General features: G+C 40.0%; 1 protein-coding gene across 9 annotated transcripts; it reads right to left on the bottom strand.

Moving 5' to 3' along the window:
- Window positions 1-1,773: 1,773 nt before the first annotated feature.
- ranbp3b (RAN binding protein 3b) lies at window positions 1,774-16,028 on the bottom strand. 9 transcript variants are annotated; one of them, XM_034209508.1, is made up of 17 exons: window positions 15,879-16,028; window positions 13,752-13,807; window positions 13,594-13,630; window positions 13,415-13,492; window positions 13,233-13,304; window positions 10,738-10,803; window positions 10,456-10,548; window positions 10,126-10,229; window positions 9,155-9,265; window positions 8,684-8,781; window positions 8,509-8,584; window positions 8,300-8,396; window positions 7,488-7,615; window positions 7,282-7,402; window positions 6,816-6,958; window positions 3,571-3,760; window positions 1,774-2,950 (listed from the first exon to the last, which is right to left on the bottom strand). In XM_034209508.1, exons 1-17 carry the CDS (start codon window positions 15,898-15,900, stop codon window positions 2,907-2,909), a joined length of 1,536 nt encoding a protein of 511 aa, XP_034065399.1. In that variant the 5' UTR covers window positions 15,901-16,028; the 3' UTR covers window positions 1,774-2,906. The 9 variants fall into 9 exon arrangements, with proteins under 9 accessions (XP_034065399.1, XP_034065407.1, XP_034065433.1 ...); XM_034209516.1 differs by having other exon boundaries at window positions 7,488-7,612; XM_034209542.1 differs by lacking the exon at window positions 9,155-9,265.
- Between the last annotated feature and the right edge of the window lie 447 nt (window positions 16,029-16,475).

Raw genomic sequence — 16,475 nt, 5'->3', positions numbered from 1 at the left:
TCAGTGTTTGTTTACTCTGGTGCCGAGTTCCTTAGGCAACAACTTTTTGAAGAGAGAATAGCCCTAAACCCCATAAATCTACAGGAGAGGATTGGAGTCTTTTTCTTTTTTTGTTTACTGGCAGCTTGGTCTCGTCCACATTTCTTAAAGGTCATAATGTTCTGTTCGTTCAACGTTCATACATGTATTTTATGGCTTCTTTTAGAATATCTGTATGTTCTCTAATGTTTATAAAACACATTACTTGTCTCGTACTTTCTCTCTGAACATACCTGTATTCACCCTTTGGCTGAAATGCTGCACCTAAGCACTTAAATAATTAAGTTGCTAGGCAACAGCTTGGGTCTGTGTTTACTTCCTGTCAGCTGATGTCATTCACATGCACATAAGATTAAGACTGAAAACCACTTGTTTAAAGGAACAGTTTCTAAATAGGGCAACTTGTACCTTTTCATTTGATTGAACATATTGATACTTAAGCAGTATTTATACAGCAGTTAGACAAAATGGCATGAACATATACTTTTCACAATATGGGACCTATTATTTGTAAGTATATAGGTGTGTCCTGCTTTGCCCTCCTTTGTATGATTGTAAATCAAATATCCTGAAGTTTAAGTATATGAGGTCGAAAAGATCATGAAAAAGGTAATTGTATAGTATGTTGAAAAAAATATGAAAAAGCTCAAAGTATCCTATGTCAAAAAATATTATAAAAAAGACATAGTATAGTATTTTCAAAAGTAATAGTAGAATATATGGGAAAAAGTAATAAAATCATATTTTAAAAAAAGTAATTGTATAGTAGGTTGAACATGTCATAAAAGAAAGTCATAGAATAGTATGTCGAACAAAAGTAATTGTATAATTGTCTAAAAAAGAAACCATCCAGAGATGTTTTGAGTTGTCTGGCTGTTGTATCCAATAATGACTGGAGAACATGTTATAACCTTGCATGGTATGATTTATCGAGCTGCTTTCATTAATGCTCTGCTTTAAAATATCATGAATTCATCATGGTTGCATGTTTATTTTGCAAGACTCTAAATTGCCCCAGAATGTGAGTGATGGGCTGTCAGTGTTACCCTTGTTGTCTCTGTGCCTTCAGCCAAGGGCATCCTGGGAAAAACACTATCTCTCAATACTTAAATGATATTGGTATTACAAGATCTGAGTAGGCCACTTCACTGTTTACTTTGGCTTTCTCTTATTTTTATTACACGTGTTGTGGGTTGTACACTTCATTGCCTCCCCACTTTGTCTTTTGCACTTTTACTATTCCGTTGTTTCCCTCTTAAAAGCACCATGTCCCAACATCTAAGGTCGGCAATATGTTTATTTCTACCTTTCAATCTACCGCTGAGACATTTATGGGAAAAACACTTTCCTAAATCAACACAGGACGGCAGATAAGGGGGTTTTAGGGGCAGCAGCAGTTAGGTTCCTGTTTGGTGTATATGATTGTGTCAGGCTGTTTTGATACATGCATCAAATATTCATGACCTTCCGTGATGCATACTGTATATATGAGCAGGTTTCGGTCCTATTCCCGCTCTGTGCCGTCAGAGCACAGCTTACATCAGCTGCAGGTCCAACACATGAATAGAAAACAGATGAACCACTCTCCCTTTCCTGGCTGTTGTTTTGATGTTAGAAATCCTAAATCCTCATGAGACAATGAACGTTAAAGTACACAACACTCTGCATGTCTGGCTCTGCATTTCATTTGTGGTCTTGCAAAGAAAATCAGGTTTCAGAAGGAATAATCTCAGATGTCAGTCCAAAATGTTTTATTTTGTAAAGAGGGTAGTTGAAGATGAGAAAACATGGTGCGCTTCTAAATGATATATTCAAATGTACATGACATTCAAAGAGTATTAGAGTTATCACTCAAAGTTTCCACACATCAACTTAAGTCTTCATTCCAACATGTTCTTCAAATGAAAATGAATAAAAAGTATATCTTCAAAATAAAAATATGTAACACAGTAAACCCTTGGGAGGCTGAAAGAATAAAAGAAATAACAGTTACATGCAGAATGTAGACCAATGAGTTTAATGCCTGATTTGGAAAAACAATCATTACAAAAACCCACAAGGTGAATGACTAAACAACTTCCTAATTTGAATTGAATTCTTCTGCTGTTTTGTTCTCACATCATTAACTCACATTAGCAGAAACGGCATTGTTTCACTCTTTTATTCTGTATAATATAGCTCAATAGGAAATATAAGAAACTGCTATTAATGACAACTTGAGTGGTCTTGGCTAGCCATTACAAACAGCACATATGAGTTGAGATGCCTCATGAAAATGACAATCCAAAATAAATTACATTTCCAAAACCTAACGCACAGACTGGTTGGGATGGGCGGGGGGGCGGGTCGGAGGAGAGTTGGACTCCATGGAGGAACAACCGACTGATGGCTAGTCAAATACAGCGCGAGTGAAGCTCCTCTGGATGTGTGGCCTCCAGAGGCTCGACTGTAGAGTGAGTAAAAAGGTCCCAAAGTAGAAACTGCAGTCTTAACATGTGCCATACTTTAAAATGTAGAGGAGAACACCCTTACACTCATCAATATGATGAGCAGAAAAGTCCCAAACCAAAGCTTTGAAGTCTTTATTTTTGCTATCGGGGAGAGGAAAAATACTCGAAAACAAAAATAAAACACAAAACAGGAGAGGGAGGGAAGAAACGACTCCAGAAATTACGCTGAATGCAGAGAAGATGAACTGCACGAGTTGGGTGAGACACTCCGGCACAAGGGGTTATTTCCTGGAGCTAGACTTCTAATATCCAAAAGTACTGGTCTGGAGGACCCATGTTGGTCAAGGGGTGTCCATGGAGATGCCTACAGCAAAATGCCTCAACGGCAGCATCTTAGCAGGCTGTCCAAGAGTGACGCTATGTGCTTCCTGTTGCCTGGCTCTCTCCTCCCTCGGAGTTACCTGCAGGAAGGAAAGGGACAGAAGGCTGATAAGGTTTCTGTTGTCTAAATATAAACATCACACACAGAACACTCTGAATCCGGATTTGTTTGTTTAAACGTCCCCATTATACTGTTTTAGATTAATTTAATATAGTTCTCAAGATATATATACAAAACATGTCTCTGAAGTGTTTTGCTGAAATACCAAACAGTTCATTGCAGCATCCCATAATCCCCTGTTTCAGCCCTGTTTCAAATGTGCTGATTCTCTGTCAGGAAAACAAGGAGCCCCTCCCCACGCCCCTCTGAGAGATATTTGGTTAAAAAGAACACAATGGTGCTCTAGGAGGAGATTCAGGTGATAAGGTGGGGGGGGGTAGCTTGGTAGGCTTGGTAGGCTAATGGTTACTCAAGACAAAAAATATCATAACGTGGCCAAAATCTGATCAGCTCAATTTCAGACAGATTTATAGAAATGGATCAGGACAAACAGTGAGAGAATCTTTTTTTCTGAAACTTTCAGAACCTCTTTACACAGAGGGGACACATGTTGATGTATAAAAGACATGAAAAAGTGGAGCATAATAGGTGACCTTTAAGAGTGTTGAAACACATTCATAATAAAAAGAAATCACTGACTCGTAGCAGGAGTGGAGGCTGAAGCTGAAGCCGAGGCATTGTCTTCCTCGTCGCTGTCGTCGGACTGCGGTACCTCGGCATCGGGGATGGTTGTTGTCGGGGTCTCGGGCTCCTGGTCCGCCCGGCTCTTCAGGGCTAAGATACGGTGATGTAACGCTGCAGCAAGCTGACCTATGTCCTTAGAGCTAGCCTGAAGGGGAGACGGGGGGAGAAACCATTAAGCACATTGAAGAAGAGACTAAATCTGTGTTATCAGTGCCGTTTGAGCGCACTACCACGCTATGTAGATTTCATATAAAGCTTGACAAAAACAAACAGGAGTTATTCATTTTGAGCATCTGGAAGGCTTTTGATGTAAAAAAAATAAAGTCTAAAGGAAGCGTTGACTTGTATTACCAACAGCTTGGCACAAACTGAAACTATTAAGGGAAAGAGAGCAGTACTAAAACAATATCAAGCCAATTCAAATCAGGAGCAGACAGTGGTTTTCTTTCTAGAATAAAGGGAAGATACAACATAGGTCTGTCTTTAGTATGAAGAGGTTTCATGTAGCACGGGGGATATATTGCTTATTGCCTACATCATGAAAACAAAGTTATTACAACATGCAGAAAAAGTTTCCCTTCATTGAAAAGTCATGAGATCTGTCGACATCAGCTAGAGCCCCACCTGAAGAAAACCTGATCTGAGCTCGCCTTGTTTTCTGATGAGACCTTATCTGACCACATGAGGCCACGGATTAGTGTGCGGATTCTACTTTTTAATCTGGGTCACCTCCCTTAGCCGGGTAGCTAACACCTACTAGCCACCTGCCTGCAGTTATCAAGCTAATGATGTCTTATCAAGAAGACCAGTAAGAGCAAGAGGAGGTGAAATATCCAAAAGCTTTTAGTTTCTGTCCCGAAATAAGATATTTGTGCTTTACTTTATTATTTTTATTGAAGCAGTCATATACTATAACTACAAAGAATACCTATATGTTGAGATCTTTTAGTGTTTTTACATTTGTGTAGAGCAGGGCTCTCCAACCTTTCTTCATCTGAGAGCTACTTTGAAAAAATGAAAGTGGCCAGTTCTGAATGGTTGCCAATAGCAACCTGGCAACCGTTACTGTCGAGCCCTGCTATTAGAGTGAACCTAAGTGGGTCCAGCATACACCTCTCTGGTGGACTCCATGCAGTGCCAGTCATCTCACCAACTGTGATGAGAGTGAATGCACTTATTTTACACATGTGCCAGAAGATGCTAGTAAGGTGGTGATTAAGGTGATGTATTTAGGGCCATAATAACAAGTGAACAAATGGTCTTTTTTTCTTGGACATTTATGTGAATTTTCAGTGATATACCGTATTTTCAGTTTTGGCAACCAAAAGCTGATGCCTGGTTGCCAGCCTGGCAACCACTCTTAAAAGTTAGCGTTGAGCCCTGAATAGTCATTTAAATGTTCATCACTCAGTCTTGTTCTGTATTTAGATTTCACGACATTCATGTCAGAAAAGCTGCTTCTTAAAAAAGGCATGCAGAGCCAAATGAAGCAGACATGTTCAGTGCTGCTTGGTGATGTTCTTAAGAGTTTTCTGGGTCTACAAATGTTGTGAGTTTTGCTGAGACTTAAGCTGAACATGATTTTGGAGATTTATAACCTCCATCTCCACGGGATTGACACTGCACAGTTCAGCCATCTTTTTCTTTGTCTTCACATTAAATTATAATCCATAATAAATCAATTGTATAGATCTAGCCTCCCTATATCTGTGAGTGAAATTGTTCCATCCTCAAAAACAAAGTGCAATAAGTGTTTAGCATGTGAGGGCGGTAACACGAGCAATTTGTCTAAACATTTAGCAAAAGTGCACCACATCCAGACGGAGGAATGTACCGGGTTCCTCTGTCTTTCTAGCAGCTCTGTAGCCCCATCCACGAGTAACGTTTCCACGTCAGGTGTTATGTATGCTAGCAGTAACACACAGAGTTAACTACATTATACAAACCTGGGGTAATGATTAGAGGAAACTGAGTTACTCTTTATTTTGTTAAAGTTTCAGCTATTCTGTTTACAGTTCTGTCATCACATTATTTAATACGATTTGTTAATTTAATTTAATAATATATGTATTTTTGAATCAAGTATTCATCTTTATTGTCTTCATTGTTAGTTTCCACATGCCTAAAACAACCTCAAGCTAAATCTAAAAGTTAATAAATAAGAGCGCTTGAGAAATTGTTCAAGGCGTAATAGTCCGAATAGTCGATTAATCGTTTCATGAATCGATAGATTAATCGATTATCAAATTAGTCGTTTGTTGCAGCCCTACACAGGTACGATCCTAAGTTAAAAACATATGAGGTTATCATGAGGTTGTTAACATCGCAGTTTATCAGTGGATGTTTGCTGGAACTACTTTGTAAACAGCTTGTTTCCTGACGGACACACACAGCGTGACTCCGGTCAGGAAGAGACCGGTCTCAATTCAGCATCGCTGCAGACTCGCTGTTTGAGGGCTTGATAGCCCACTCCCCCTCCACACCGCTCCACACTCGTTGGTTTGGAACAGCACTTAATGTGGCGGACCCTCCGCGCGAACGGAGGGGTAGGGTGTGGTTTGCGATTGGGCCTGAATGTCCTGAATGTGGCATCACACACAGGACTTGAGTCTGAACACAGCAGACAACAAGAGTATTTACAACAGCATATAAAAACAAAAATACTGCATGTGGGTGCACATTTATTCTCTGTCTTACTGTTGCATACATCCCATGAATGTATGAGATTAAGTTAGCTTCATCATATCTCAATCAGTGATTAAGTGAATAATAACATTTCTATCAGGTTACTATCACTCATTATTTTCAGGGCGGGGTTTGGAGGGGCAGAGAGGAGACGGGGATCGTGGAAGCTTTCCTCCTGGCTGCCTTCACAAACGTTACACAAGTATTTATCAAATGAAAACAGCAAGAGGACATTCATACTCTGCTATCAAGGACTTGATTACATCCACCAAAAACCTGACATGGTGCTAACGCGAGTATTTTAAAAAACATAAATCCATGTGTGTCTGAGCCGCAGCGACACGGACTGATTCAGGTTTCTACAGTCTGTGAACAGCGAGCGGAGAGCTACTGAAAAGCTGCCCTCGCGATCGACGTGTCGGAGACCCCTGGTGTAGAGCAAGAAAAGATTCAAATCTTCCCCTACTTTGATAGAAATGATTGCACCGCCATAGTATAATGTTTAACATGCATACCGATATTAGGAAGACCTTGACCCCCTGGTCCTCTGTGTCCATGGCAGTGACTCGTACGCTCTTTTCGCTGGCCTTGTCCACCTGCATCTGGGCCCAAAGTTTAGTGTTGAGGATCAACCGGAGGCTGCCCTGGGTCCTCATCACTGCAACACAAAAACAGCAATTAGGTACAGGCGCAAAGGACGCAAAACATCATTTAGAATTACAATAGTATAAAAGACAAGCTCCTTTAAAAAGCAGTACAAAAAATGTGCTTTGTCTTCAATTATTTTTGATTTCTTTCTTAAATGACACACACTTGTTACTCTACATTCAACCATCAGCCATGTACAAGTACTTCTCAGCACTAGTGCGTAGTTCACACGGCTGTAGCAGAGGAGTGGGCTCCCCCTTGTGTTCAGTGATGGGTATTGAAGAATGATGGCAATGAGAGCCACCACAAAGAACCTCTTTTTGATGAGTTTACCTAGACGGGACTGTAGCGTGCCGTCTTCTGTCGATGCCATGTCGTTGAGCCTCAGCAAACCTCGACCTCTCTCTATCCACGACTGAGCAGTCTTCTCAAAAACATATAACTTGCACTGCATCTGAAGTTAGAGTGACAACAAACATCAACTGTATTGCTTTCTGTTGCAAACCACACGTGTTGAATCAAGAGAGCGTGCCGCGTACCTGTAAAACGTTGCTTTCTGATTCCTCTCCGGTCTTGACGTCGACTTTCTCTAAGACGCACTTCTTGGCTGTGGCTTTGGTGTAAGCGGCTGCAGACTCCTCCAAAGACTCCGACACGCTGTTCGCTGCTGCGAGGAGATACAGTGGTGATGTCACTCAGATCAATAATGTCAGTTTGAGAGCCTCCTCTTATTCACATGTTGTTTTCGCAGTGACCAAAACAACATTCTCTGCAACATGTTGGACTACCAAGTGCCGACAGGGCGTTATGAAGGATCCTCTTTTGCCAACAGCACAATGTCTATCCTTCATAAATGCTTTTCTTTAAAAACGACAAATCATTGTATATTCATGGCCCTGTGTTGGTGAATATATTTCTCACGCAGTACGTTTGAAATGTTTTCTTTTGCCCTTAATACAAGCCTTCACACTTGGCACAGATGGGAAGAGGAATCTCTGCTGAACCTCGTTCTGATCAAGCAGCCTTTGCAGTGAAGTTTTCCTGGTGCTAAAGAGTGTCACGTTATCAGTTACTGCCTTAATGTTTCAGGAAACGTGGTGTGATGATGAAACACGAGCTCCCAACTGTATCTGATACATCTATTAAAAGACATCATGTAACGTCAAATGATAAACAACATATTACACATTCGCTTTAGGTTGGTCGCATATTTGTTTCAACGTTTAAACATTTAAACTGTCCCAGGGCTTGCTTCTGTTGTTTGTAGTTATCACGGGAGTGCAGCCAAACATATCAGGAGATAAGCCAAACATCACACTCTTCAGTAATCGCTGGGGTTGTGTGTTTCTACCTTTCTCTGGGGGGGTTTCCTGTGATGAGGGCTCTGGAGCAGGGGCAGCTAAAACTTCTTTTGTTTCCTCAACTGGGGGCTCACCCTTTGGGGGACTCTGAAAACACAACAAAGCTTATCAGTGGAACTTGTTCAAAGCTTTATAATCAAGAGTTTTATTTTAAATCAAGGATGTCAGATTCACTTTGCAACAGGTAGCATAAACTTACCAGAACTCGTTCAGACATGTTCTGCCCAAAAACAAATTTTGCCCCAGTGTCTGTACTGTTTGTGGCCTTTTTTGGACTGGAAGGACACAGCAGAAAAGAAACACTGTGAGTTGATTGAAGTGAATAATGAATGAATACAAGTTGCTAAAAATACTTGGAGGACACATCTCCTTACCTTGGGGTAGAGATGTACTGTAAGAAATAATTAGTGCCCTCTTTAGCGTCTAGCGGCAAACCATCCTTTGACTTGCCTTCTGTACTGTTCTCTTCCAACTAGAAACAAAACAAGTGTGCATTTAGAGTTATGATTCAAGGAATGACCAAAACTTTAAGACCGAAAAACATTCAATGATAAATAATATCAGACTTTCTCTGATTCACCACAGGAAAAACACCTCTTACAGGAACTAGTCACAAAACAGGGCATCCTCACTGCAAAGGAAACCAGACCCTTGACGTGTTAGTTTGGAAATGCTTTAAAGTCACAAATAAAACAAACTATAGACAAGGAAACTTGTTGTCCATGTCTGATCCTATATCTGTAAAGACCCTCCTGTCTGCCCTTGGCCATGCAATAGTTTTTGTTTGTCACACATTCTCGCATGAAGTGTTACTGTATGTTAGAAGCAGGTGGAAAACAACCCACCTTTGCTCTGTCTTTGATATTCTGCCCAAACACAAAAGATATTGCTACATCTGTATCTTTCTTCTCTCCATCTTTGTTACCACTTGCTCCATCTTCCTCATTTTCATGTTTCTGAAATGGGAACAAAAAAAGCACCAGGGTCAACTGGGGTTATAAGGGTATATTTCCCTAACAGTAATATCCAACATTTGCTTAAATGTTTATGAATACTCAATATAGTATAGGAGCCAGGAAATAATCTACAAATCTTGAGCTTGTATATAAATAGCCTACAGTTTAAAGTTTAGAGCTTAGATCAGGGGGGTCAAACTCAAATACACAATGGCCAAAAAAATAAAAAAATGGGTACTAGTCGAGGGCCGGACTGGTTCAATGTTTATTGCAAAACGTATTGAAATGAACTTATTGCACATATTAAACCTGGAACTAACAAAGCTTCAATTATTGCCTATAAAAACAACATTAAACATTAAATAATCAGTTGCATTCATTTCTTATGGCTCTATCTGCAGCTTTTCCGGAGTCATTTCTTATGAGTACGTTTCTCCACAGGCCAACAACTGCTTCAGAAAACAATTTCCCTCAAAGAACAAAACAAACATGCCCTGTTGTCGTGAGAAACAAAGTGCAGAAGGAAACGTCCATTAAACTCAGTTTGCTGCTCTGTGATGCTAGCTCAAGCCAGATACTTGGCATCTCATCTCGGGTGCAAGGTCATCAATGTTTGGGGTCAGGCTCTGAGCGGAGGAGACCCTCAGGATGGAGTGAAGGTGTGCGTGCAATATACCGGCGGGCCAGATCTCAGAGTAATTAAAAATTATCCTGCGGGCCGAAATTAAATCCACCAAGGGCCTGATTTGGCCCCCGGGCCTTGACTTTGACACATGTGGCTTAGAGCATTGTCTTATTCCTTAAACAAAGCCTTTACTGACTGAATGGCATTAGTTGATTAATACCAAGCTACTCCTCACCTGTGATTTGGTCAGAGTGTGCTCGGTGTTGTTCAGGAACAGGGACTGGGAGCCAGGGGCCCCATCTGGTGACTTTTTCACACCGTTGGTTCCACAACTGGAATCTAAATCAACAGACAGAAAGGACAAAGAAATTATACTTTCTTTTATTTTTACCATCCGAAAGGAAAATGTAGCCACATGCTGAAAACAGACAAAAACAAAACAATTGTACATTGAAAGCTATCAATAAAGTTAAATTAATGATCAGACAAAGAAGATTTTGATGATATTTGAGAATGTTTTATTAGTATTAACTAATGAGTGCAGGTGACTCCAAGCTGCACTCACTGGACTCTATATGTGATTTAGAGGGCGGCGCCTGGAGAACTGCAGGGCGGAGGACACTGCGTTGCTGCTCCTTGGGTTTCTGACTTGGGACGCCTGCAACAGAGCCAACTTGTCTCATACGGTTTGACACAATGAGATGTTCTGAGTCTAAATGTTCAAGTCTAGATGTACCATTTTCATTTATAAAAAGGGTCATATGAAAAGGGTGCAAATAAATATGGGGTTTCTTTTTCAGATTGAGAAAATATTACACAACGAAGGCTCACAACGTCAAACACCAACCTGAACTCGGGGCCTGTCCGTGTATGAGGGTGGGCGGCTTTAAGCGGAATCCAACGGGCTTCTCCTCTGGTGAGACGGAGGAGAAGAAAAGGCAGACATTAAAAAAGGATCCAAGAGTGACACAGCAACCTATTAAAGGGTACGTTCCTTCTGTCTTTGCACCCTTCCAACCATAGACCCGTTACTACAGCAACCCTTGTACAGCCTCCAGATTTCCAACATTGCGGGCTCCACAGCCTCTGATCTATTTCTTCCTCTGACTCTCCATCTCAGTGGCTTTATTAGCCCGACGTGACCTGGCCCTAATCAGTGCTAAATCAGAAAGCCGAGAGCTCTTTTTTTTTTACCCCTAACGTTTATGAGATCAATACCCTGTCTACTGAACATTACTTCTTTGGGCATTTTTAACTAAACTAAGGCAGCAACATTTCCTAGGATATGGCACACTTGACACAGTTGTGCAGTAGGAAATGGCAACTACAAAAGTAAAAATGTCCAATTAAACTGAAATGATCAGTCTAGTAGAGTTGACAAACATAGTTTTTCAATCATTGTTTTAATTAAAGGTGGGGTAGGTAAGTTTGAGAAACCGGCTCAAGATACACTTTTTGTTATATTCCATGGAATGCTCTTAACATCCCGATAGCAAAGAATATCTTCAGTGCTTTGACAAAAAATAAAAATGTCATCTGTGGAAGCCGTAGTACTGTAAAAAGCACGACCAATCATCTGAACCGGCCCGGCTAAAGTAACTGGATGGCCTACCTGCCTGTCAGCCTTCCATCTGTGCACAATCTTATCTCGTGCCCTCATTGGTCATGTGCGCGTTCGTGTGTGTTGGAGGAGGGGCTCTGTAAGGAAGTGGCTGATTTGTTCCGGCTGTGTATTTTCAAATCCTAGCGCACTCGAGCTGGTTTCTCCAAAAGTACCTACCCCACCTTTAATAGTGTGTTTATCTTTGTTTTCATTTCCAAAAAAGTGCTTTATGCACTATAATAAACAGTAAGTAAAATGCCCTGTCGTCTCTATTAACTGCTCACCAAAGACAACTCTTAACAATTAAGATGGTTTCAGGAATGCAATCTACAATCTAATATAAATAACACAGAAATATACAATTTAAATAATTCACAAAAACACATTCATTGTTGTTAAAGTCCCACTGCAGTCATCATTTCAGAAACTTTAAGTTTTGTATTACTCCCTCTAATAAAATGCACATTTTGAGTGAACTGTTTAAATATTGGATGTTTGATTCACAGGGGATACAAAACCTTAACTATTCTGCTCATCCATGTTGAGGATCTAACGTCAGATTTGTATTCTTTTTAATACAAACTAACTTTTCTGGGGAAAACTATTATACAAGTGAGGTCTACATAGAAACCAGCACCAAACACGTCCCTATAATAATCCCTCATAAGATATTCATCAGACATGTCACGACATAAACTGCAGCCAACTACCAGCACATGACACAATAGCTCCTTATAATATCAAATCCTATGCACTTATCAATATTTAAGTACCTATGTAATAAATGTGGCTAATAACGCCAGCTTAACTCTGCAGGTCATACAGTAAACAGAATAGAACTACATTATGTTCCATTGTCACGGGTCATTAAATGTTCCTACAAAAAATAAATTCTACTCTATACTACTGGGGCTTTTGTGAAGCCCTTTACAAGCAAGCTATATTGGTTTCAATACTGACAGAAGCCAACCAGACAAATCCAACTAAAGTGCTTCACCTCTATCTGCTGGGTATAATATACTGCATATTCTCTTTGCACAACACGAGACAAACTCACGCAGACCACTACTGCAGCAGTACATTTCTTAGTATGTGTAAAAGTACTTGGCTATAAACCTGACTGATAAAAAAAAGAAAGAGATATCACAATTACTAAAAAATAATAATAAAAAACCTCAATCAGAAACAAAACCAACCAGCATGAACGTTCACGGGAAGTCTCTTCCAGTTGTAATGTTACTACATATTAACGAGGGGATTCAAGAGAATACTTCTGTATTCACATTGATTTATAATTTTTAATGATTCCTAAAAATATCCTTTCATGCCGGGGGATTTGGCTGTCCATGTAAATGGAGCTCTGCATTCTGTTACTGTGCATTTTCCTCCATCCAAGAATAACATCAGACCTTGACGGTGGATACTTGAAGGGCTAGCTCAGAAGTAAAATTACCACATGTAGATGGACTAGAGCTGGTCAGATTGAATAGCGTGCATTTGCAGAAAGGGTATACACAAAACATCTTATTTGCTACTTTTGATATCCAAACAGAGAATAAACACATGTTCAAAAATATATTTTAGGACGGGGCTAGCAAAAGGTTTTGTTTATCTGTGAATTGTTTTTTTTTTGCCTTAGATTATATGTTTGAACTCTGTGTTTAGTCAAACTAATATATTTAAACTGCAGAGGGCCTTTAAGCTGTGAAAAGAAGCAAACAGTGGTCTGGATGGCTCACCTGGCTCAGAGTCAGAGTTCCCAGTTGGAGACTGGCAGAAACTTGGGGGCATGAATACATTGTTCTTGGGAACTGCAAAGTAGCGAAGAGGCATTGCACTCAGCATACAAATCAATGTGTACACCACAAGCAAGAATCAGGAAAAAAAACTAATTCTGTGTTTAGTCACCACGTGCTCTTACCAGAATGTGGGGGTGGGAACGATGAGGTCCGTTCCCTTTTCACAGGGGGGCAATAGCTTCCCTCGTCTTTATCTGAATCTGGAAAAAGTAAGCAAATATTGGTATTGTTGCAGTTCCAATAAATATATGAAAAACAATAATGTTAACAAATAAAGTGGCAGTTTGGACATTAGATGTACCTTCTCCATCCTCTGCACTTGAGCCCTCTGCAGATCTCTGAAAGTAAAAGTTGTCCAGACTGAATATCAGTAAAAAAAAAAAAATCTTCAAAATGATAAAATATTGCTTCACTAAATCACTAGCATCAAGAATAGAGAAACTGCATGGAGACACTTACCTTCTGTGCTTTATCTTTTTGGAAAACAAACACAGCAGGCGCTAGGGCAGGCTTGTCTGTTAAGAGAAGATGTAGGCTAGTCACTTAAGCATGAACTTAATGTGTACAGGAATCCCATCTGTTTGATTACATGCTTTACACTTGAAAATAAAAAAGCTATCAAACCCATTATGGGGCTTTAATCATCCTCTCAAAAGTAGTGACACAATGACTGTTAAAAAGCTAGAATGTTTAAGTGCATTAGTATTCTGATAGTATTGATATCATTTGTTTTTTATAAATCAAACCCCAAATGTTATGGCACAATGAGACATGTATGGTAATAACATACACTGTGAAAGTATCATTCAAAATATATGTATACTTATGTCCCAGACAGTATGGTAGACAGACAAAAGTGTGTTTTGGTGCCTGCATTTATATAAATACTTCGTGTGAAGCTTCCAGTGAGAGAAACACTATTGTTTAAAGTTGAATTTAATGTCAGATTTGGCTCTGTCCAAAAATAAGTGTAAAAGAGGGAAGTGTGAGAACAATATGACCCAAGAAAACACATTTCTATAATGGTGAACAGCATTACGTCAATGTCAGACAGTCAAAAGAAAGAAACTCATTTAATCTAGGCCTGCAGTTCATCATGCAACCCTACTAGGAAACTAAACAAATCAGATCCTCTAATACAAGACAATATGAACAGATTTTAAAACATTATGTAAATCCAAATGTAGTACACAGCCATCAAACTTTCAATCATTTTGTACTTCCAAATAGCAAATGTATTTACTTTTTTTTTTTTTTTAAATCAAAATGTGGACTTCATTCAGCTCATCGCCAAATATTGTGTTGCTGCTTCAGGCATTTTTCATAAATGACCAATAATAACAATCGCCAAGCAAGGTAAACAGTTGATGTCATCTTAGGCCACTTAGTGCGTCTACCTTCACACTGTAACCTCCATAAGATGTGTAATCCTATAACGTTAGCAGACAAAGGTTTTCTCTGTCTAGGTTGGGCCTATTACACTAAGCATCGTTGTTAGCCTTGCTGGGGCATAAATGTATGCGTTAATGGACAAAAAGCCAACAGCACATTGCCAGAATTATTAACTGGACTAACATTCACCGTCTCAAACACAACACCTCATGGCTATTACTAGCGGCCTATGTATGAAACGTGCATAATGGCAGAAAACAAGAACATGTGTGTGACCTATATTAACATCCAGCTTTGTTTCTTTCTGCAGCTTGCAATCTCTGCTAATGAATGTAAGAATTCCTGCATGCAACACTGAGATTCAGTGCAGGAAATTCAAGCAACCGGAGATGCTCCCGGCTTATGATAACCAGCTAGCATTTACACTATCTGACCCGTACCAGCAAATAGTCGGCGCCACTGGTTGTTTCCAAAAGCCCCAAGCCTAGCTTAGCTTACTGGCTATAGTTAGCTTGCTAATGCGCTGCATCCCGCATGAGTCATCTTGCCAGACAAGCAAAGGCACCAAGAATATCAGCTAAATTACCCAGATCCACCTAATGACGGTCAGACCGGTTCACATTAAATAGATACATATAAAGAAAGCAGCGATTACACCAAAGCATTGGCTCCTAGCTAACGTTTTTCACTCTACGCGCCTAAATGAACGCCAGGCAATACTGCCACTGAGAGCTAACCACACCAAACAAGGAGGATGTCGTGCTTTAAACGTTTCATATCAAGTGAAATATCACTATATTTGCTTTGTTACCAAATGTGCTTTGAAACGTTGGCGTAGAAAGATGTTGGTGTATTCCTCATTAGATGTTTTGGCTTAATACAAATGCCAAAACACACTGACTATAAATAGCCGGGTGCTAGCGTTAGGAGGTAAGCCAGCTAGAGGCAGGCAGCATTCGAGGGCGTTCCGAAGCATTCCAGATATTAGCCACCGCCCAGCCGTTAGCATTGTTAGCCTGCTTGGTAACGTTGTAGTCTTGTAATTAACGCCGCGGAGCTATACTTCACCATAACTCACTATAAACACACGGCCAGGCAGCGTCACATCAGCGATCAAATATGCAGACAATATATAGTCACAGTTTATAGCGGCACCGTAGCTGTATTGTTTTTCTCATACTGCCACTTACTCACCTTCGTTTGCCAAGTCCGCCATTTTACTTCGACGCTCACACACCCACAACCCACCGCGCAGATAATACAAGTTGAGGCAGAAATGTTTTCAGTGGCAGAGAGCACATTGCCTCCGTTTACCAATACAGTGAGCGACCCCCTCCTCTCTTTTGGCCCCGTCGGTAAGACACAAACATACTATTTGTCCAAGGCTGTCATATGTTCATGTTTGTATTGAAGCACGTTTCAACCAGACATAAATAACTACTTGGATAGCCTAACGTACTGGGAGAAGTACTCAGATGTGTTACTCAAAGTTAAAGTAGCTTTTTAAAAGTACTTTGATACAAGAAAAATTATTGCATTCAGCTACTAAAGGTACAAAAGTATCAGCATCAAAATAAAGTACCAAAAGTAAAAGTACCCCTTGTGCATAATGGCCTATTTCAGAAACGTATAGAGTGACCTGGTTATTATTATAATTATTCATGTGTATTTATCACAACTGGTAAATGTACAGCTAATTTGAATAACGCTATACTGCTGCTGCTGCTGCTGCTGCTGGTTATCTTTACACATACTAAATATATGTCAAAGTTCATTTATTCATTGATTTAG

This window comes from Gymnodraco acuticeps, unplaced genomic scaffold, assembly GCF_902827175.1.
Source record: "Gymnodraco acuticeps unplaced genomic scaffold, fGymAcu1.1, whole genome shotgun sequence".
Classification (NCBI taxonomy): Eukaryota; Metazoa; Chordata; class Actinopteri; order Perciformes; family Bathydraconidae; genus Gymnodraco; species Gymnodraco acuticeps.
This window is presented reverse-complemented; position numbering and strand designations above follow the sequence as displayed.

Coding starts and splice junctions, on each gene's coding strand:
- ranbp3b (XM_034209508.1), bottom strand. CDS start 15,900: ATGGCGGACTTGGCAAACGAAG. Junction 13,808..15,878: donor GGCGGACTTGGCAAACGAAG/GTGAGTAAGTGG, acceptor TTCTCTTAACAG/ACAAGCCTGCCCTAGCGCCT. Junction 3,761..6,815: donor TCAAGGTCTTCCTAATATCG/GTATGCATGTTA, acceptor TCTCCCCTTCAG/GCTAGCTCTAAGGACATAGG.